The sequence below is a fragment of the Centroberyx affinis genome, unplaced genomic scaffold (genome assembly GCF_046629955.1).
Source record: "Centroberyx affinis isolate AG114_WGS23_722 - 3 ecotype Tasmania unplaced genomic scaffold, CSIRO-AGI_Caff_v1 ptg003175l_1, whole genome shotgun sequence".
Classification (NCBI taxonomy): Eukaryota; Metazoa; Chordata; class Actinopteri; order Beryciformes; family Berycidae; genus Centroberyx; species Centroberyx affinis.
In genome coordinates, this window is record NW_027281224.1 from 71,627 (window position 1) to 96,078 (window position 24,452).

General features: G+C 39.8%; 1 protein-coding gene across 1 annotated transcript; it reads right to left on the minus strand.

The window, feature by feature from the left end:
• Window positions 1-271: 271 nt before the first annotated feature.
• On the minus strand, window positions 272-21,854 carry LOC139659952 (galactosylceramide sulfotransferase-like; the record flags this gene model as incomplete). Its single annotated transcript, XM_071537975.1, has 5 exons — window positions 272-366; window positions 16,243-17,194; window positions 17,952-18,714; window positions 20,519-20,629; window positions 21,707-21,854. Coding segments are annotated over 5 exons (2,069 nt in total), but the record flags the coding sequence as incomplete, so codon positions are not given.
• Window positions 21,855-24,452: the final 2,598 nt, after the last annotated feature.

Consider the following 24,452-nt stretch of genomic DNA (forward strand, 5'->3'; position numbering starts at 1 on the left):
TTTAATTCAGTCATTCATTGAGTAGTTACTTTGTCATATATAATTTTTACTTAGATTGTTTCACCCATTTTAAGAACAGACCAGGGATCCAAAAATTGGCAATAATACATTTTTGGCAATATAAATTTATATCACTATAATATCACTTGACACCGAAAAGGCCAAATAGAATGGCCTTAAATGTTGTCGGTGCTAGATAGATTGGGTTTTGGCAAATCATTTATTAATTGGATCAAGATAATACACAAAATCGAAACATATCAAGACCCTTTCACCTGTATAGGGGGATAAGCCAGGGGGGCCCTATCTCCCCATTCCTGTTTTCTTTAGCACTGGAACCATTGGCCTTGCTCATACGCTCCAGCCCTGTAATACACCCAATACAAGACATAATTTGATACAATTCAAGGTTGTACACAGATTGCATTTCTCTCCGACCAGACTACAAAAGATATTCCCAAAGACTTCACCACTCTGCGTGAAATGTTTAAACGAGGAAGGACCGCTGTCTTATCAATTCTTACTATGTCCCAAGTTACATTTGTTCTTGGGTCTTTCAGCAGGGAGTTTTCCCAGCTGTGCTATTTGGGGCTGTCGAACCAGGTGGCGTGAAGAATGGTTATGAGGCTCAGGACATCTCTCTCAACACTGCTAGTCAGAAAGCTACTGCTACAATCCTGGAACTCTGAAAAGGTTCCTACATTTGAAATGTGGCTAAAAGAGCTAGGGAATGTATTACACCTGGAGAAAATTCAGTGCACAATGTCAACTAGAGAGGAAAATTATACTTTTTGAAAATATGGCAACCTTTCATTAACCTGATGACTGAAAGTTGGGAATTAGAATATGTTGTTTTGTGATGGTTGCAAGAAAAATAATTACTATTAATTGGATGAAGCCTAACACTCCCACGATTGTTCAATGGCTACAAAAAGTCAAACATGTTTACATGATGGAACACATGACTGCCCAGCTACAACTAAAACTGCCTATTTTTTTTATAAGAAAATGGTCATCAGTTATTGACTACCTTAGTTAGAAATATTGTACTTTATTGTTTAGATGTAGAATTTTTGTTGGTATATGTATAGGTAGATGTGTGTGTGTTCTACTTCTGTACGGTGTCATTTCATCTATATGTGTATGTATGTCAAGTGAAGCCCAATCTCAAGGTGATTTTGTTTTGTAATGTTAATTGCCTGTTAATGTGTGTTAATGGCAATAAAGTAAAAAAAAAAAAAGAATATTTTGTTTTGGACCATGGGTTATGGGTTCTGGGTGAGTGGTGTTCCCCTTTAATTGTCACTGTGCCACTATCTTTGTGCTGCCCTACGTGTCTTGTGTCAGTAACTTGTGTCAGAATATCTGCAATGTCCTATGTGAAACCATAAACTCTAAACCTGTTTGTTGTTGTTATGTTTATATTTTCCTAGGAGAATACTATGACTCAACATTTACTTTGCCAGCCACTGAGATTTCTGGCTTTCAAAAGTAATTTTCCGGTCCATGCTTTTTTGGCAGCCGCCCCCCCCTGACATTCAACTACTCAAAGATGGAGGACTGTGCTGTAAGACTGTGAGTCTCAACACATTTCAGCTATGAAGGCTAATGGAGTTTTCACACTGTAATAGTCCTTTCAAAGTCTGAACTAGAGATCACCAAATTGTTACACTGTATTGTCTGGTTAGTTTAACACTGACTAATATCAAGCAGAGCTATTGGACAGATATTTTGGTGGGAGTACAAAAAAATCAAACTAGAATGGCAGGGCTTTTTCACATTACAATGCTCCATTAAAGGAATAGTTCACCCAAAAATGAAAATTCTGTCATCATCTACTCACCCTCATGCCAGTTGAAACACAGGTGAAGTTTGTCCATATAACACACAGGGAGGTTGCCAGCACAGCTCCATAGCAGCCTTCTCCAAAACAACTGAAGTCAGTGGGGACCAGTTCTTCAGAGTTTTGCATTGGTACTTTTTTTTATTATTATTGTTTTTGTCTTTGGGCTCAGCCTGATGGTGGCGCTATAATTAAAGGTCAAAAATAGGTGCTGTATCTCCTATATATTAATATCTTCTCCTACACCGTTTGACGATTATCACCAAAATTGGTCAGTAGCATCTATGGTCCAAGTTCTTTAAATTTTGTTCATAGATTGTTGATATCTACTGTAGTTTTGAAGATATTAACTCTTAAAGTTGTGAAGGAGGCGTGGCCTATCAGCTAAATTGTTATAACTTTGTGATAGATGGTCCAATCATCATGAAACTTGGACAACATGTTCAGATATAATGAATGAACATGTGTGTAAAGACATTCAAATATTGACCAATAGAGGGCACCACAAAGACCAGAAAACTGTATTTCCTAAATCCAATTGGTGAAATTACACAAAATTTGGTACACATGCTCTAGGACCATGTCCTAGTTAAAATCTGAAGTTTGGTCGTCGGCATGGCCACATTTTGGCTTATAACTCAAACAGATTTTCACCAATCGCTATGAAACTTGGTAATCATGTTTCAACCCTTATGTGGAACATGCACACCAATTTAAATACAGATCCGACCAGATTTTGCCCAACAGTAGCATTTTGAGTTTACAGCTAAACACAGCAAAGCCAATACAAAGTTAGATATTGACACCTTTTAACTTGCTATTACATTCTTCAGTATCAGAACTTGATAGCTTGGGGCCTGATGGCTCAACAGCCTAATATGACAAAACTGACAGTAATCTTAATCATTATTTTTTACTTATTGCCACTGCACAGCACTTTACTCGATTTGATTTTGTACTTTATTTTGCACTTCACTTGCAGTGCATAATATTGGATCTGGTATTGTTTCCCATTTTTGGTTTTTCAGTTTCTGGTTCAGAGTGGTAGGAGTGTCTTCATTTTTACTTGAACTGTTGGTTTATTCCGGGATTTTCTGTGTTCTATATTTCTGATGCTTGTTGTTGCCGATGTTTTTATGTTTTTATGTAACCTGATGTGTTTCGATGCCTGCTGCAGACCAAATTTCCTTCGGGATAATAATAAAGTTGAAGTTGAAGTTGCAAGGACCAAAGGAGCTTCTCCCTTATTGCCATGGATTGCTAATATGCTGATGTCAACTAGAAGAGCTCAAAATTAGATATTAGAGTGTTCAATATTAGAAGAGAAGTACAATATTTGATAATGCTTAACCTTCTTGCTAACCTTGTCTGCTATCAGTTGAGTTTTGACTAAGCACTCAATTTCAGAGATTAGACATTTTTAAAGATTAGCCATGAACACAGACTGATAATGTAGAATATAATAGAATATCCTATTTATGTAGGACTATTGTTCTTTTATGTGAAAAAGTAGTATTTTGTAGCTTTATGCTCAACTTGATATCCCCCAAAATTCATTCAGAATGAACTTCTGGTATGCCATATACTGTATGTTCTCTGCTTTAACAAACTGATTTAAATGCTAAAATGGGAACAATAGGACAAAAGAGAGAGTGAGAGAGAGAGAGACAGAGAGAGATAGCTACCTGGACGGGTGACAATAAACCCTGTCCTTTAAACGCCCTATGACTCTCTACCCCTCCATCTGTCTGCGCGTCGGAGCGATGACGGTTCGGCAGGAGGAGTCCGACTGAGAGAGAGAGAGAGCGAGGGGAAAGAGAGGGAGAGAGAGAGAGAGGACAGAGTAGTCTGGGTTAACGGGGAGACCTGGAGAGACTTGGACCGGGTTTTGGGTTTTTTTGGGGGGGGGGCTTTGGGGGAGATGCCGCCCTCACCAAGGAGATGGATGAGGGAGCAAGCTCTGGGCTCTTTAACCTCGTAAGTAAACTGATGTTTTGCTTTCGGATGCTTTACTCTGCTGTTATTCTCTCAGTCCACATTCCTGTGACTGGTTAATTTTACAAGCAGGCTGGTGCTAGTCTGCTAGTCCTTTGGAAATATTCAGACCATTTATTACAGTTCTCTGAGTTAAATATCCTCCCCAGTGTGACAGATAAAATGCTTAAATATAGCTTATGCCATGCATGGAGGAACAGATTCATGAGACCACAGTTAGCAAAGTAAACTGAAGGAGCTTTTTTTGTCGAAATGGAACTCATCTTCTGGTTACTGTAGAAGTCTAATTAGTGCAGCTGGTCAACACATGTTGAAATAGAAACAGCTCCATGTCAACAGGTCCTTCATACTCCTAGAGCATTTTGAACTGGATTGGATAACTTCAAAAAATCGTCGGCCTTTCTTTTGTCACAGTTATTTCATTTTTCATCAAAGTAGGCTGGAAATGCAGGATACGGCAGGCGCACTGAGATACAGGTAATTTTAGAAGTTGTGTCAGTTATTTCAAATTCAGTGCTTGTTTTTTTTTCTTAATTTTGCGGGTTAGTGCATTGTACACGCGCACAAAAACACATTTAGTTCGATATAATTCTGTCTAGCGGTCAAAAACATGGAATATGCTTATTTACTGGTCTACTAGTAGGCTACAACAGTGGTTCTCAACGTGGGGTCCGGGGACCACCAGGGGTCCTTGAGGGGATTCCAGGGGGTCCCCAGCAAATTGATGAATTGTTAAACTTCACCATTATTTCATTTACAAGAAATTTACAAGAAAGAGAGATGTAGAAATGACTGTTTTGATCATAGTTTCACTGTTATCTCTCTATCTACAATAGAGATAATCATGGAATTCTGGACAATATCATATTTTAGATTCATTCATTCATTCATTTATTAAAGTTTGACATGGCAGGGTACAACAGCATAAAAACACAGTTTTTAAACAGTGAATCCTGAAATGCGTCAGACATTATAGCGATCAACATCCTAGGCAGCATGAAATGAAGCCCAAATACATGCGGCTGCCCTTAGAAGCGCCACCTAGTGATTTGGGTCTGAGACACAAAATCTCATCAAATGGGGGTCCGTGGCCCTAATGTGGACTGAATGAGGGGTCCTTGATATGAAAAAGGTTGAGAAGCACTGGGCTACAAGCCCATGGGAATGGTGTTCTCTCTACACATAGCCTACTAAAATCATCTCCTATACCTCCTCCAGCTGATTCGGAGACAGGTATGCCATAGAGACTTAATTCTGTTCCCTACTGACTTGTGTCATTTGTCAATTTTTTTCCTCTTAACTATGTCTATGTCAAGATAGGGGCTTGAACTTGCAGTTGTCATTCATGATTTCAGTATTTCTACCAGTATACAGTTGAGGTAGCAATTTTAACAGTTTCTATAAAACCCTTCTCTTGACTTTGATTTTAATCCTGTGAGTTAAAAGGTTCAGTGTGGCATTGAGCGTAAATTCTTTAAAATAAACTGGATGATATATGCGACTTATTGTTTCTACCATCTATGCTGTCCTGATGTCTGAACCATTTCCCCATTATCAACCTTAAGTCTTGAGCAAAGGGAAAATACAATAGTGCATTTGGATACTTTCCTTTTTTATATATATACTTTTTATTTATTGTCACATTTCATTTATGACTGTATATTATTTTATATCAGGCTGATTGACCATAATGCAATCTCTTTTTTTTTCTTTTTTTTTTTAAGTAATGAGATAAACAAATCATAAGCTTCAAATGTAAATCAATACTACATTTAGAGATGGAAAAACATAACAAAACTGAAAATCATAGATAATGCTAATTGCAATACAATAGATAGAAGGAATATATATATATATAGTAATAAAAGCCCTTACCCAAAGAACACATAAGAAACATACATCCTCAAGGAGCGAAAACAAATTTGGATATCATCAATCAATGATGTTCATTGCATTCCAGGAGTTATTTTGTAATGAAGAGTTGTAATTTATTTTTTTGGTGAACCCACTTTCCCTCAACCTGCCTCATCTACTTCTACTTCAGTTAGTGCTTTCCTGCATTTCCCAGAATGCCTTTCGACAACCCCACCGAGAAGAGGTGTGAACTTGTTGCTTTTGATCATAGGTGGGTTTATGGGCATACAAATATAATTAGCCAGATTGATACTGAAAACTTACTTCACTGTAGAGTTAAATCCAGGTCAACCAGAATAAATCCAGGTCACCAGGAGTGCTGCTGTTCAATGCAAATGCATGAAAAATCACAATGATCAGTTTTATTCACACTAATACAATCAACCACACTCACAAAAAGTGAGAAACATCTGCCGTAGTTCATTTATGGTTGATTTTAAATTCATAAATGATTTTGTATGTGGGGGTTTCCCAGTAAAACTTAAGAATGCTTTTCAAACTGACATGACTTAAAAGTATAAAAGTATCAAACAGACTATTAGAACTGGAATGTTGTAATAATAGTTAAATCGCAGCTATATAGAGACATGTTGAACTGCAATGTGAGTGCAATGTGAGTATTGGAGATCACTGCTTTGGCCCTGTGTGTGTGTGTTGGACAGCAGCGCTCCCGGCAACCTGGAGGTATGAACACTCCATAGTGAAATAAGGGATGAAATTTTCAACGCAAGCAATCGTCATGATGGCAAAAACTAGGAAATTAAGGCCCAGGTTTTAAAATAACCAGAATTATCCTTTGCATGCCAGCTCAATGTAGAAAAAGCCCTTTTGTTGGATACAAGTGCAGTCCAGCTGTTCCAGTTGAGCTGCTCAGTGGCCAACAGTATAAGGTAGTTAAATACAATTGTACTTGTACTTTACTTGAGTATTTCCATTTGATGCTACTTTATACTTCCACTCCACTACATTTCAGAGGGAAATATTGTACTTTCTACTCCACTAGATTTATTTGACAGCTTTAGTTACTTTTCACATGGAGATTTGGCACAATGGATAATATAACAAGCTTTTAAAATACAACACATTGTTAAAGATGAAACCAGTGGTTTCCAACCTTTTTGGCTTTTGACGTCTTACAAAAAGCAGTGTGTAGTCGGGTCACATTTCAGATGTCTATGAGTTGTTAACAGCTCCACCAAATAGTGATTTTTCCCTCTAAACCTCACATGGTTTCATTTCAATAAATGTTCAAATGATCCAATATTTCAGCAAAAATCAAAGATTAGAGAAAAAGTCCAAAAACTGAAAACAGATTTGTGTATCAGAACTTTGTTTCCTCTCCCATTAATCATCTCACGACCCCTCAGGTTTATCTGGTGACCCTTTGGAGGGGCCCGAGCCCTAGGTTGGGAACCACTGGACTAAACTAGCTAACTGTATATAAAGTAATTCAAACTAGCTCCACCTCCAGCAGCTACAACAGTAACATGCTGCTTACACACTGATGCTTCAGTATTAACAATCTAATGATGTCATATATAATAAAAATATCAGTCAGAGGGACCAAACCACTACTTTTACTTTAATACTTTAACTACATGTTGCTGCTAATACTTATGTACTTTTACTTAAGTAGGATTTTTCATGCAGGACTTTTGCTTGTAATGGAGTATTTTTACATTGCTGTATTGGTACTTTTACTTAAGTAAAGGATCAGAGTACTACTTCCACCACTGCTTGGTACTTACCTCTTCACTTGTCATTGTGGGACATGTAACCTTCAGCGGGAGAAAAATCTGGCAAAGCGAGACTGGTAACCGTCAATATTTCTCTGTAGGTACGTTTATTTTAGCCATTAGCCTTTATGCACTTGCCTTTATGTTTGTCCTTAAGGGGCTTCTGTAGCCCAGTAGTTTTGCTGTGTGTGTTTACAAATGTGTTGCGGTTTCTGTCACCCCTCTAGTGGTCAAAAAACATTTTTTTGCTGGTGAATGTTTCAGTTACATCTAGATTGAGCAAGCATTGCTGTGTTTTGCATAAAAGATTTGGAATTTATCATGTTTGCCCCTCTCTGTTGACAGGCACGTACATGCACACGCCTGAGCCTCATCGGGAGGGAGGGGTTACAAGAGGAAGGGAGGGAGTAGTTGCCCAAATTGACTACAGCAGCTTTAAGCATGTTTTTCTTTCTTACAGATCTCAATACACTGTCCACTGTGCCTCCCCCCTTTCTCTCTCACTTTATTTTGAGTAAAAAAAAATTAAAAAAAATGCAATTTCTTAAAAAAACAAAACAATTGTGTCAAAACTGACATTCATCTAGTATTTATATGTATCAAGAAACACAGATTGAAGAAAACAATATTATAAATGTAGAAATCTCAACAGCACCTCTGAGCATAATGGTAAGGTAGTGCTGAAGGAGGACAAGGGAGGACAAACTCCAGTTGACCTCACATCATCCCCATTTGCCCCCATTAATTTGTTTTTTTCTTTTGCCTCCCTCTTATCAAATACACATAGGAAATTATGTATTAGGGAGGACGTCACCCCAATCAACCACTGTAATAAAATTATATCCATCCAATCATGCAGGGTCCCTTAATATATACACCAAAATCTATAAATCGTTTGGAGTACTGATGAGTGAACTTGCGAATTTTAACTTGTGTCCCGCAGCAGAAGGGTGGGAGACCCTACCTACCTAAGTTAGCTAGCTATTACCTAGCAAGCTATATGGATAATTCAGAAGACATTGTGGGTTTTTTCTTGGCAAACCCATTCGATACACTGGAGTATAGGGAGAAAATTTTATTCAAAACTGCTGGAAGACCATGTCTGGGAATTAAATTCAAGAAGACCAGAAGCTGGGGGGTTTTAAAACTTTGTGGTATGACAAATGTGCTTGGCTCACTTGCAGCCTTGCTACCAATCGCCTGTATTATTGGCCCTGTCTTGTCATGGAAGAAGCAGTCAATTGGACTATCCAGGGATTTGGAGACATCCACAATTTGGACCGGGCAACGAGGCGCCATAACCAATGCAAGGAGCATTTGCATGCAAATGTGCGTTATAGAAAGCTTGGAACAACGCAAATAGACCAAGTCATTAACAAGCAAATAGTAAACATGTTGTCCCCCACCAGTGATGTAGTTCCACCCTTGGGTCAGTCAGTGATTGCTGAGTGTACTTGAAATATGAGTGAAATTGTATAAGCATTTTCGTGTGGGACAATGAAAGGACAGATATTGGTATTGCACAGTAGGTAAGTGGTAATATGATATAAGTAGTCAACATTGGCAGCACAGTGGTAGTGCAGTGATGAGTGCAATAACAGTACAACAGTCCAACAACTGTACAATAACTACAGTGTTTTGTGGTTAGAGGTTTGCCCAAAAATTCTCCATTGACTCTCACTTCAACACATCAACCCAGTCTGATGTCTCCAAGTGTGTAGCGTGTGTAGACTATTATGTTACCTATGACCTAACTTTAACTGTATTGCTTTACCACTGAGTCCCCATTCATTGTCCCCACATTGTATGATAACTTTAACTGTATGACTTGCTTTACCACTGAGTCCCCATTCATTGTCAATGCCGCCCCCTAGCGGCACAAAGTCAACATTACAGTGTGACTAACGAACGAACGATCTAATGGACGGAGACCGATCCATAGTCCCCCCTTTGGTGGGGGACAATGAGCGACTGCATTTGCAAACTGCACAACACAACGAGAAGGTAAGAAGAATCAAGGATTCTCTTATATGTTTGATCAGTACTACAGCATCTTAAAACACATCTTTTTACCATTGCTTTTAATTAGGTGGTGGTGAATTGGTTTACATGTATTTAGTGTTTTTTTCTTTTACTTCTGTGTATTTAAATTTGATCCTTTGTTGTCCTTTTTACTATTGTTTGTATTGTTTTACTCCTTTTATTTCTTTGTTTTTATGCCTTTTATTCTGTGAAGCACTTTGTAAACAGTCTTGTTAAAAGGTACTATACAAATAAAGTTATTACCTCTGCCAAGGAGGTTATGTTTTCGGTGCCGTTTGTTTGTTTGTCTGTCTGTTTGTCTGTTAGCAGGATTACGGAAAAACTACTGTAACAAAATGACAGTTCATTCTCTCAACTGATGCTTGCTCTTGTAATGTTTGTGCATTGATGTGTTTATATTTTCTAGATAACCAGCCACCAAAGTACTCCTGTACTCCTTTCTAAAGCATGTGGAGCAGAAGTAGCCATGTTCCTCTCTCCCTGCCCTCATCAGAAGTTCAGGTAACACTTTACAATAAGGGTACATTAATTAAGGGTTAGTTAATGCTTAATAAGCATTAACTAACCCTTAATTAACAGTTAACTAATGTGTCTGGTAATCGTTTACTAATGATGTTCATGTTAACTAAGGTATTAATTTATACATTATTTAATAGTCATCTTTATAAACTATTAATGTATAAATTAATACCTTAGTTAACATGAACACCATTAGTAAATTACACATTAGTTAACTGTTAATTAAGGGTTAGTTAATGCTTATTAAGCATTAAATAACCCTTAACTTAGTGACCCTTATTGTAAAGTGTTACCAAAGTTCAATATAAAAGAGAAAAGAGAAAAAAAACATGTTTACTGTCAATGCCATGTTGCCAGATTGGATTGACAGTTTCCAGTCCAATAATGGTGTAAAAATCCGCCCAGATGTAAAAAATTCATAGGTTTGACCACCACACTGAGGCTGGAAAGGAGCGGTAATCCCATGCGATTTCTTGTGTCATCTTCAAGTAGTGTCACTTGGGAAAATGCTCTCTCCACATGAACATTGGGTAGGAGAATACTGAGCAAACTGCTAAATGTTGAAAACACTTGTTTCCTCCAGCATCTTTGAAAGCCTTGACTTCCAGACAAAATGCATCACTGGCCAAGTCACTGGAGAAACCCGCTGATGCCACATTTCTCCACTGGGTTTCCAGTGTGTTAAGTGGGCATGAGAAAAACTGGGTAAGTCTTAAGGTCCTGGCCTGTTAATGGTGGACAACACAGACTTAAGACAGAAGAGCTCCAGTTTTTGGAGCGTCTCCATGGATTTAATTAGCTGCTTCTTTTCAGGTGGCAGTGCCTCCAATTGTTGCTGGAACATGGTATCCAGATCTGCATCCAGAGGGGAGAGGAAGATGCTCTCTAAGCTAAACAATTCTTCTCAGTGTCGCCTGTCTTCAACTGAAGGTAATTGTTCACAGTTTTGATTTCCATCAGAACTTACAGTACATCAGTACAACATCTCACTCAAAGGCTGTGCTGCATAGCAGTGTTCAGCATTTGATGCTAGAGTGAAATGTAGTTTGAGTGAATATTCTTGATCAATGTAATCTGCTGTCACTAACCAACGGGTGACACTTTGTGAAAGCAGTCTGAGCGGACAGCCCCCATTATTGTCTCATAGATAGTCTGATAATCGTCCTGGCGCTTGGCTGAATGGGCAAACCAGTTGCAAGTTAGTCAAGGTTGCTGGGGAGATGCTGCATTGCCTGGGGAGCCACTAGCAGATAAATTGTAGGTTAGGCTGCTTTTGTTTGAGAACGATGTAAACAGAGTGGTGTTCTTCTACCATGACGCTTGCTCCATCTCCATCCATCCACCATATTCTTGATTTCTAATGCATTCTTTTCAAGAAAGGTAACGTATTTCACCTAAATGCAAAACAGTTTGTTCTCAGTTATACCGGTTGTTTCATCTAGGTAGAGAGAGTAAGGGGAATCACCGATATCCTCCCTCAGCTCTTGCCTGACATGAAGTGCCAAAACAGACATAACGGCTGCTGTGCACTTGGTCTTTGGTATTTAAAATGTCTCCTGCAACAGGCATTATCCATGGCTTGAGATCAGGGTCACACTCTCATTCTTTTCGGTACGCTTTCTTTTATTTCCCTCACTTGCTAACTATGTACAATAGAACCATCCACCACCTGACTCACTTTATAACCTGTCAGTGTCCCGCCAGACCATTGCTAGGCAGTGCAACACACACACACAAACACACACATGCTGTACACATGTACAAGCACATACACAGCAAAGACAAGCACACTGCTGCTAGACAGGTCAGGTGAGTGGGTCTGTGCATGTCAGTTCATGTCAATCAATATTTCACCAAAGTAGGTGGTGCAATGTTATTCCCTTTAGTTGTATGATCATACAATGCAGTATAGAAGTCATCATTTTAAAAACCCAGCCAAATGATCCTAAACCAGCCCAATATTTATCTGCTCGCCCAACAATTTCTTTTTCCAACCTATGCGATCAAAAGAAGCCCAATTGGGCGAAAAACCGCCAAAATACTTATATAGCCTACACATGCACCTTTATTACGCGTTTGTAGTTAGACACTCCAGGACATCCATATTTGTTTGTCGTTTGCCTTCCAGGTTTGATTTTACGACACAGTCACATGAATGCAGTGCTTTTTAGCAGCCGATTTGGAAGTCCCGGATGTCAGACTTCAGGGGCGATGTTTCAGCACAAGCCAAGGTATGGCAGTGTGACATCACAAAATACCTCAACTACCAAGAGGGAATGTGAGAAACATAAACTTAATTTCAAGCTCACCGTATGCTGTTAGTACCACTTTTAGCAGAAATAATGCTATCCGTATACCCCAAAACAAATGAAATTATTACTATTATAACTGAGGTTCGGGAACAAAGACCACGCCTCAAGCACACATTAAATTTCCTGCTCCACCCTATTTAAACGCGCCTAACCATGACCTTTTCTCTCTCTCGTATGTCTCAGTTTTCTCATCCCTCCCCCCCAAACCCATTTTTTCTGTCTTTCATGCTCTTCCCTCTCAGTACAGGAACCACAGGGGGAAATGATGGAGCCAGAAGACTCCCCATCAGCGAGACAGCGCCCCCACCCTGAGTCTCGATTCCCTGGTTCCTCGAGCTAACCATCGACCCAACTCTGTCTGCAAGCACTGCACAAACTGATTAGAACTGCTGCTGTCAAACATGCCTGCTCTCTCTCTCTCTCTCTCTCTCACACACACACACACACACACACACACACACACACACACACACAACTCTCACTGATGTCATTTGCATAAACACACATTATGCACACAGACACTAATAATATGCAAAGCACATATCGGTTTGATACAAACATCCAGAGGCTTGAATGCACACACACATATACACATTACTAACTTTGCATTTATGCATTCAAGCAGAGAAAGACATGCCAAACCCTGTCTGTCCCTTTTGTCTGTCCCTTCCACCTTGTCTAAATAATAAACAGTGTCAACAATCAGATATTAGTGATTGGACTCCTTGGCAGAAAATAGTGTTCAGTGCATCTGTTATTTATTACTGCTGGCAAACACAAGGGGTCGGACTTGAGCCTGGTTTATGACGGCAACAAGGCTACCAAAACATGGACAAGAGTTCCATCTAGTGGCTGAAGTATATTACTGCCTCATTCAGACCATTCATTCCTTCACTCTCTTTACCTTCTTTTATATGAATTTTATCTTTTTATCTGTCTGTTATCTGCCTTTTATTGATGTAAAGCACTTTGAGCTGCATGTTGTGTGTGAAAGGTGCTATACAAATAAAGGTTATTATCATTATTATTATTATTATTACCTTTTCATTCCTTTCCAAAGTGGCAGGGGGCTGGAGTCTATCCCAGCATGCATTGAGACAACCTAGACCAGTGGTTCTCAACGTGGGGTCTGGGGACCACCAGGGGTCCTTAAGGAGGTTCCAGGGGGTCCCCAGCAAATTGATGAATTGTTAAACTTCGCCATTATTTAATTTATAAGAAGTTAACACAGTTACAGAATGTAGAAGAATGACTGTTTTGATCATAGTTTCACTGTTATCTCTCTACCTACAATACAGATAGTCATGGAATTCTGGACAAAATCATATCTATCAATAAACATATTGTCAGATTTGGGTCCAAGACACAAATGGGGGTCCATGGCCCTAATGTGTACTAATTTAGGGCTCCTTGATATGAAAAAGGTTGAGAATCACTAAGCTAGACAGGTCACCAGTCCATCACAGGGCAAACACTGAGACGCCATGATGTCCTCATTCAGACCAGTCACTGGAAACATGTTTTCCAAAGGAAATGTAATGAGGAGAGGAGATGTGTGCCTATATTCTGATATCAGGGGTTCTCAAACATTTTCATGTCCCGAACTCCCAAATAAACCCACATTAGGGCCACAGTCCCCATTTGATCAGATTTGGTCCCAGAGAGCCACATTGGAAGATTTTTTGTTGTTGATGTAGTATTGAATTGTAGAATTGTCAACACTGTACATGGGGAAATAACAATGATGAGTGATGAGTGAAATCTAGGATTGCGATAGTCATTCTCTAATTGAGATAAGTTATAGTGTATGAAATTACCTGGACCCCACTTTTAGACCAAATTTCCCAATACAATGGTTAACTTGACCTTATTTGACATCTCATGTATATGGTGCTGGACTTCTATGATTATGATATTGTGCAAAATAATTGCCTGATATGAAAGTCATACACCAGGGTTCCCAAACATTTTCATATTAAGGATCCCTAAGAGACACTTTGGACCATGGATCCCAATCCGATCAAGGTTTTCACACCAGGACCCCATCTAAGAATATTTTTGTTGTCTGTCGGTAGAGAGATAATAGTGGTGACAGTAAAATCTGTGATTAGAAGAGTCATTCTTACACATTCTCCAACTTTCTATTCAATTTAATTCCAGTGAAATTAAACTATTTCCCATTTTGCTGGGGGACCCCCTGGAACTTCCTCAAAGACTTTGGATTTCTCACATCATAACACCCACACACCTCCCAATGTCTGACAATACCTGACACTTACCTAATACTTTATGCCATTCACATAATAATTTCACATAATACTCAAGCATGTGTAGATTTCACACAAAATAGATTAAAAGAAACATGAAAACCTAGGCCACGCTAAAACATTTCTCTGATGTCTACTGGTCTCTACAGAGCAGGAAGGACACTGGAGAGAAACTTTTGGTTCTGTCTGTTTTATTCTGCACCAGTAGAAATAAAACTAAAAGGCAAACTCAAATACACACCACCAATGCAAGAATGCTTATGTTCCCCCTTTTGTGGATGAGTCCAGCAGTCAGGTGGCTTCCCATTCAGCATATCCTGTGGTTCATCTAGCAGGACCTGCTGGATCAGAGGAAGATTGGAGAACTGGATTCCATTAAGTGTGGTTGTCCTACACTCAATCCCTGCCAAATCTGTGCTTATGAGTGGTGACATTATTACTGTCAATATTCAGCAAATGAAAATCACATATACAGACATAGACATATTTACAAAAGTATTGGGATTGTCTATGATATAGTCTCAAAGCATTAAGATAATCAGAAATCATTAAATATCCTTTCTTGATTATCATCCACAATTCATTTGTATTGTGCAGAAACATTTGGAAAACATACAATAAATACAGTTATTATTTGGTATTCTAAGAATTAGAACATTATTTAAAATAATAATGCCTCTCTGATAATAGAAAGGACTGCTAAGTGACTCTATGGTAAGTACTCCATTCTCAGCAATAATTCTTCACTTCGTAATTTGTTGGAAAAATGGAGAGGATTTCCAGGAAATGTCTGAGTTCTCACCAGGAAACTCCAAGCAAGAGTTCTTTTGAGATCTTCTTGAGCTTATGTGATATTCTTCAACACAACCTTTCTTTTTTTGGAGCTGTACTGAGGAATTTGGTAGAGACAAAGAGTAGAGAGGGCAGACAAAGAGGGGATTCTTCCTCAAGTCATCAGAAATAAATATCTATAATCTATAATATTTTCATTATCTTAATTTTAACTCAGGATGGCACAGAAAGATACAGATTAGACTGACTCCACTTCTAAGCACAAATGGTTAATGCCAGTCTTATTAACTGATAACATAAATCAATTCACTTATGTATTGATTACTTGGATGTTGAAGGGCATAGTACAGAGCTTCTGCAGATAGATCTAGATCTCTGTTGATCTGTAATATCAACAGATATCTAGCATTATTTTTTTTACATTTGGAAAGTACACTGTTTATTGCCTATTTTGGTCTTGAATAGGACTGGATTTGCCCTGGTCTCAGTTTTAACTTGGTCACGACCCCCTTTGGACCTGGTCTTGATTTTTGACTCGACTAAGGTGCTCTTGACTACAGCCATGCCTCGAGATCATCCCTCTATTCAGCTCCAACTTCACTGTGTTTATGTTATTGGCATAAAATCAAACTAGAGGAATGCACTTGAAAGTACATGAAGAAAATGTTCCAACATGGGCATTAGACTGAACAAATTAAACCTCTGTATGAACCTATAAGAACTGAATGGTCCCATCAATCATCAATACAAGTCATCACTTCCAGCTACCAGTCATGGCATATTTCTGTTGTTTTTAGCTGCTGTGTGTGTTAACAGGGCACTTGTGGGGGCCTTTTGGTTCTTGGTATTTGGGTCTTTGTGTCTGACAGTTCTTCTGTGATGGGCTTCCCTGGCCCAGACCTGTCTCGTCATGCCAGTTCGGTTTGAGCCAGACTGGCGCTGCGGAGCAACCATCCTAGCTGCTTTTCTTTGCTTAGCGGCTAGCTCAGGAAACTGCTGGGAGTACAGCGTATCTGTGTACTGCAGTTCTGGAGTTATAAGATTCTGACATTTTGTTTTGGTTGATCCCTCTAGGCCTGGGTTTAAGTTATATCCTTGGATGACAGCTGCTCCGTATTGGAATGGCTTCAGTCCAGCATCTTTTATTTGGGAAGGGTCTACCGCCCCACCATCTTTCAGGCAGGTTTTCGTTAGCTGGGCTCTGAGCTCTTTCAATTGAGATACTTCCCGCCTCATCTCCTCCTGCCCCACCAGAGTGTCCACTTTATGCCAGAAGGTGGCATTAAAGTGCAGGTACAGCCTCCAGTCTAAAGCGTTCCAAGCCTTGATCTTGTCTGCGGTGTTTGGCAGAAGTGGGTGACGGGTCCGTTCACTGCGGCTGTTGAGCTTAAAGGAAACCACGTCATCCAGGGACCAGCAGAGGGCGTGCTTGAGCAAGACCATAGACTCATCAAAGTATTCAGAAATAAGAATGAGGTGAAAGTCCTGTTCAATGGCCGCGATAGCTGTGCTGGCTCTCGCCTCCAGGTCTTCAGCATCGACCGAAACGTTGTTGTTAAAGCCAAAATCGAAGGCCAGAATATTGTGAGCGTAGTGGTTGTTGGTCAGCGATGAGTTGTAGCCTCGCCAGCCGTTATCGAGGAAGTCGTCCAGGCTGCGAGCCTTGTGGAAGGCTGGGATGCTCTTATAGTAAATAAAGATAGACTCCATCATGGCCACAGGATGCCTCAGGATGGAAAAGTAGAAGGTATCCTCAGGCATCACTTTTGCCACCTGGGACATGACAAAGGAAAAAATGTGTTTAGGAGAAAATACCAAGTTCTACTTCACTGTGACTGAAATTCGGAGAGATTTTACAGGAAGAATACAATCATTTTTCTTCATTGCTTATGTTTTTCCAGTTAGCTGATGTAACTGCTGTTCAACATGTTACTTTAGAGCAGTGATTCTCAACCTCTCTCATATTAAGGACCGCTAATTTAGTCCACATTAGGGCCACGGACCCCCATTTGATGAGATTTTGTCTCTCGGACCCAAATCTAAGATCATTTTACTGTCAGATATGATTTTGTCTAGAATTCCATGACTATCTGTATTGTAGGTAGAGAGATAACAGTGAAACTATGATCAAAATAGTTCTTCATTCTTCTACATTCTCTAATTGTGTTAACTTCTTGTAAATGAAATAATGGTGAAGTTTAACAATTCATCAATTTGCTGGGGACCCCCTGGAACCCCCTCAAGGACCCCTGGTGGTCCCCGGACCCCACGTTGAGAACCACTGCTTTAGAGGATATGAAATCATATCATATGAAATGGGTCTAACAGTTAATAGAAGTTTTACAGTGCCAAATTGTATGCAAATTGGAACCCGGTTCATGAACAATTATGAAATATGAAGCAATAACCAAAAGGTGAAAGATGATGTAGCCTAGCTATGTTACAGATGGATAACTCCAGGCATGCAGTTATAAACAGGCATAGCAACAGTTAAACCAAACAATGTGAGTAATTTTTTAATTAAGCTCACCTCAGATTTTCTAAACCTCATGTGGTTGCACATGATGTGGAACTGCCTTACGCTTCTGCTGCTGACGCCCTCCACAAAGTGCGAAGCAAAGAAGAATGGGTAAAACAACTGGCTGTGTTTGCTCAGTGGGAGGGCAAAGGTCAAGTTCCTGCTGTCGCCATAGCGATACAGGATGTTGAGGATGGTGCTGCTGGCTGTTTTGTGTGTCTTTAGGAACACGATGTGATCCTTTGGCTGGCAGAAGCCTTTACTGTTGTGGATGCTGTCGAGGTGAGCCTTGGAGGAGCTGGATGGAGTGGGGGTGTTCAGGATCCTCTGGTCAACAGCTGAAGTCAGATCTTTACTATTACTGTGGAAGTGTGGGATGTGATGACTCCTGCTATCTGAGCTGCTGTGAGATGGCACCCCCTGCTGGAGGACCAAAGAACCAGGAAGTCCTAGGCTTTGCTTGTTTCTTAGTGTTGGGTCTTTGGGTAGAACTAGCTTTCCAGTTGAAACTTTTCTTGCCTCCATCTGAGAAGCTATGAACTTACTGGTTTTATCAACATGTCTCGACAGGATCTCATCTGAGGGCTTTAGATATCGCTCAAATCTCTCCCCTCTTCTCTCCACCTCATTTTGACGAGGACGTTCTGCTGTTCCTTCCTTGTCTGCTACTGCAGACTCAGCGTGGAGGTTTTCCCAGACATTTTGCACAGAGGGAAGTGGATGCTGGTTTTCGGCAGTGAACCTCAGATTCAGGAGTCCTATCAGTTTGTCATTCCTGGGAGGAGACAGCAAGTTGCACACACAGTCAATATAATACGTCATATATTACCAATAAGGTCAATGGGACAATACATTTATCTTGAATCATTATAAAACTTGAAACTAGTAAATGTAATTTATCTAAGTTCAATGGTAGACCAGTTATAATGAAAAAAAAAAAAAGTGGGGTGCTTCCTTCTCTTTGGAAGGTGAAAAAGTAAAATTGATTAGAATTTAAAGATGCCATATTTTCAGTGTTTCAGAGTTGAGTTTCAGAACTCAAAAAGTACAAAGTCCTAAAAAAATTGATTGTGTCTACAAATAACCTCCTTTATCAGCCCTGAGGGAGAAATACTACATTAGATCAGAGCTGAGCTGCAAGGAGCTGTTGGCTACAAGGTATAACTCACACTCATCTGGATATCTGCCAGGTGTTGAAATATTACTGGATATATCTGTACACATTCAATTCAGAAGCTAATCTGACATTTACGATTCTCTGCTGGTTTAGGTCAGTATTTAAAATCAGCCTAACCAGAGTTCAATTTGTGGTTGTTGTGCAGGTTAGTTGGCAGAAGAGAAAAATAAAACGGAATAAAAGCATCTTGAATTTGGATGATGTTTATAACATCTGCGTCATCACCATAAAATGTTCTGCTATCAAACTACATTGCTGCTGCACTGGAAATATCTGGACGTGCCGTCACGTTGTCTGCGTTTGGCCCGTTTCCACAGAATAAGAAAAATATACCACCAAACAAAATGGACCCAGGAATGCACTTGGTCCATCACCAATAATTGTTTTTGTCCCCCAACAAAGGGGGAACTATGGATCGGTCTCCGTCCGTCCGTTCGTTCGTTTGTTCGTTAGTTTGTTAGTCACACTGTAACGTTGACTTTGTGCCGTTAGGGGGCGGCATTGACAATGAATGGGGACTCAGTGGTAAAGCAGGTCATACAGTTAAAGTTATCATACAATGTGGGGGACAATGAATGGGGACTCAGTGGTAAAGCAATACAGTTAAAGTTATCATAGGTAACATAATAGTCTACACACACTACACACTTGGAGACATCAGACTGGGTTGATGTGTTGAAGTGAGAGTCAATGGAGAATTTTTGGGCAAACCTCTAACCACAAGACACTGTAGTTATTGTACAGTTGTTGGACTGTTGTACTGTTATTGCATCATCACTGCACTACCACTGTGCTGCCAATGTTGACTACTTATATCATATTACCACTTACCTACTGTGCAATACCATCACCATCACTTATCATTTAGCATTTATATTATTCATAACACTCACGCTCCTGGTGTTGCATGTTATATAGTATATTGTATTATAAATTGTATTGTAGAGTACATTGTGTAATGTACGGATTGTATTTATTGCGTATTGTTCTTATATTTTGTACTGTATTGAGTAAAAACAGGACAATTACAGTTACTACATTTCAAGATATAACTTGTAAGCCTAATTCTGAGGAGAGTAGGCAACAGAAATATATGGTCAATCTGTCCTTTCATTGTCCCATACCAAAATGCTTATACAATTTCACTCATGTTTCAAGTTCACTCAGCAATCACTGACTGACCCAAGGGTGGAACTACATCACTGGTGGGGGACAACATGTTTACTATTTGCTTGTTTTAAGTGTTTTAGGGTGGTCCTTACCTTTAAAATGATTTCATTTGATTTATGTGTGATATGGTTAAGATTGATTATTTCTGTCAGCAAAACCTTAAGGACCCTCTAACTCCACTCATAAAACAGTAACATCTAAACCGGTAGGATCTGCAGCAGTGTGACTTTACCTGGCCTGGCGGACGACTCCCAGGATTTGAATGGCGACGCAGATCACAGTGAGAAGCATGAGCAGCATCCACAGAGAGCGACGCTGGCTGCACAGCACTCTCCTCAGACACCTGCAGGAGGCACACAACACGCAGACACTGATGAAACCTATACTGAGACCACTGAAACCAGAAGTTCAACATGGGTTAGATATATGGGTCCAATATTGCCCTCTTATTACCTCCGCCAAGGAGGTTATGTTTTTGGTGCTGTTTGTTTGTCTGTTAGCAGGATTACGGAAATCTACTGGCCCAATTTTCATGAAACTTCATGGAAGGGTGTAGCATGGGCCAAGGAAGAACCCATTAAATTTGGAGTGGATCCGGATCCGACTCATGAACAAGCAATAATAGCACAAACCTTGGCGGAGGTCTGCGCTCTCCGAGTGCCCTTCTAGTTTGTTTCTTTGTTTGTCTGTTTGACTGTTAGCAGGATTACGGAAAAACTACTGGCCCGATTTACATGAAACTTTGTGGAAGGGTGTACCATGGGCCAAGGAAGAACCCATTAAATTTTGGAGCGGATCCGCATCCGACTCACGAACAAGCAATAATAGCACAAACCTTGGCGGAGGTCTACGCTCTCCGAGTGCCCTTCTAGTTAAAAATGGGATCTGGTCCAATCAGTGTCGTCCACCTCTGATATGATGGACATGAGTATATGATATGATATGGGTTTCATGGAGAGTTTTAGTGTCCCATGATCTAGATGCTGTTTCAGAGGCTTTCCTACCCTGACTAAAGAATACAATTCTTGGGGGAATAGTGGCACACTTCTATGTGTTGGGTTTGGTGTAGGTTGTCCCTTTTTGGGGGCAAAGTTGTCCGGCAACACAAAACAGAGAAAAACAGAGACATGACTGAGCCTTCTATCAAACCATCCCGGTCTTCGGCCCGGTTTGAACACAGTTTATTTCCTTGTCTTACGTCCAGTTAATTTAACTTTAGCAGCTGAGGGTATGCGGAGGGATTGGCTAACTGTTCACCTCAACCGGAGCCACCATGGGCTCTCCACGGGAAGCCAAAAACTCTGTAGCCTAGTTTGTCTTTTTATTGACCTCTGCTGCAGACAGACGGGCACTGCAGCGGGTGGGTAAGACTGCACAGAGGATCATTGGCAGCAGCCTACTCATCATCAGTGATATTTACAACAGCAGGTGCAGGAAAAAGGCCTCCTGCATCATGAGGGACTCTGCCCACCCTGCTAACGGCCTGTCTGCCCCCCTCCCTTCAGGCAGGAGGTTACGCAGCATCAAGGCCAGAACCACCAGGCTGAGGAGCAGCTTCTTCCCGGATGCTGTGAGATTGATAAATTCTGCATCACACTGAATAACTGCTGCATCACACTGAATGATTGCTGCTATTATTACTATTACTCCATATCAGGGCATTGCTGCAATTTGAGACTGAGAAATTCTGCACTTTAAGACTGAAAATCCCGCAAATCACACTGAACAATTGCTGCTATTATTACTATTGTTTCATATCAGGGCATGTTGCAATTTGGGCCCACTTGGCACCTTGTTTATTTTTCAGATTTTTACAGTCTTATTCCTATCCTCACACTTTGCTCACTTTATATTTATACTTATATTTATATATGTATTTACGTATTACCCACCAAAGTCAAATATCCCTTTAACTATGAGATGAAATGTCAAGTTCTGTCTTGTGGACACACCCTTGGAGTCACCAGGATTAAAAGCAAAGTGAAAAAGAAAAAATATATGTTAGATAATGGAGTAACTTGAGTTGGTGGATGGATATAGCTTATAAAAGGAAATCAAAAGTATGTTTATGTTTAGTATGTTAATCTATTCAATCTTAGAATGAATTTGCAGGGAATAAAATGAAGAGTTAAGGTTCCAAAATTCAGATTCAGATATCCATCAAAAAATATGACACCCACTCACTCGCTGGTACAAAGGTAAATCTGAAAATGTGACATTGTTGTGTTATAAGCCATCCAGAACCATTCACTTACTTATAAAACAATATTTCAGGGTTTTTTCCAGTTTTTTTGTTTTGTTTTGTTTTTTTTTGTTTTGTTTTGTACGGAGCCCCTCTGGGGTCACATGGTAGAAAAAAAAACTCAATGTGTAAATCCATGTGAACGGATTTGTAAACTGTGCGCACGGATTTCTAAACCGTTTCACAATCCGTTCGCACAGTTCGGACTGTAAACATTATGACGGAAGAGGAAGTCTTGGCCCGGATGTCCGCTCTACACCGGAAGTTGCCAAATAATGGACAGTAATGTTCATAATATGATTTTATGTAAGCCTGAATGGCATTCATCAGTTCTCTGTCTTATCAATCTCCCTTGACTTGTTTGTGTTTGTATGGGCCATGTGGTCATGTGTTAGCGGCGGATCCAGCGTATCTGCCGGTGTTTCGGTTTAACGAGTGACCGTGTCAACTGGTAACTTTCAGCCGAATGTGTCGTGGTTGTCATAGTGACGGCAGCTGTTGAAAACACGAACAGAACATGTGTGTCCTCCTGAAAGCCTTAAAAGCCGGTTTACAAATCCGTTCGCACAGTTTACAAATCCGTTCGCACAGTTTACAAATCCGTTCGCACGGATTTACACATTGAGGTTTTTTTTCTCCCATGTGACCCCAGAGGGGCTCTGTAGTTTTGTTTTTCTATTGAGCAATACAAATTTTTGGTTTGTGTCCAAATGGACCTGTACGGTTTTGGAATGGAAACCTTCAAACGTATCAATGCATCAAGAGACCTTTTCCACATCCACTGAGCTCCATCTATTATGAAGTGATTTCAAAGGCCACTGCAGATGAATGGGATTCCTCTGGGGAGATTTTGTTCAGAGAGGAGGTAATGACAGTTTGAGAAAACACTCTATAACCTTTTGCCACCGCAGCTCTTCCAGGGACTCGTCCTGGTCCTGCCTCCAAGTGAAACAAGATATCAAACTTAGATGGAATGAATTTTCCTTTTTAGCAGACTGACTAAAAACCACAGTCTCGATTCACAGTGTCTTGCCAGCAAACTCTCTCTGGCTCTCTCCTGAACACACACACAAAGATACACTCGACTCAGACGAAGATACGCATTCATTCATTGTTCATTCATTTCTATTTAATTTCTTCTTATTGTTTACACTTCTCTCGTAAACTGCATTTTTAATGAACTAGTCATAAGATTGTGGTGTGAATAAATACAGCAGCCCTGTCACGGATCCAGACAACATCTCTAATCGAGACGACAAAGAGTTTGGACTAGAAATATGTTCCATGTCATTAGTTTACAGCCTTCCAAATCTAACCAAAGCTACAAGTAGCGATCCCAAGGAGTGTCTCTACGACACACTACCCATGATTCCTTGCAGACATCAAGCACATGGAATAGCTACTCTTTATTTTTATCATGACATCATGCAAATAAAATTGCAAACTGCTATTATCAAAACACATTGTACACTCCATTACAGTTATACACATCATGAAACTGACTCCTTGGCAGAAAGAGACAGATAGAAAACCTTGGTACTGCTACTATTGCAGATTTGAGTTTTAGTTCTACAAGCATTTCACTAAGTTTCACTAAGTTAAGGGTTAGTTAATGCTTAATAAGCATTAACTAACCCTTAATTAACAGTTAACTAATGTGTCTGGTAATCATTTACTAATGGTGTTCATGTTAACTAAGGTATTAATTTACACATTATTTAATAGTCATCTTTAGAAACTATTAAATAATGTATAAATTAATACCTTAGTTAACATGAACATCATTAGTAAATTACACATTAGTTAACTGTTAATTAAGGGTTAGTTAATGCTTATTAAGCATTAACTAACTAACACCCATCCAGGTCTTTCTAGGTCTCCATGTTAATCCAGACACCAATTCCTCTATATTCTCTCTCTCTCT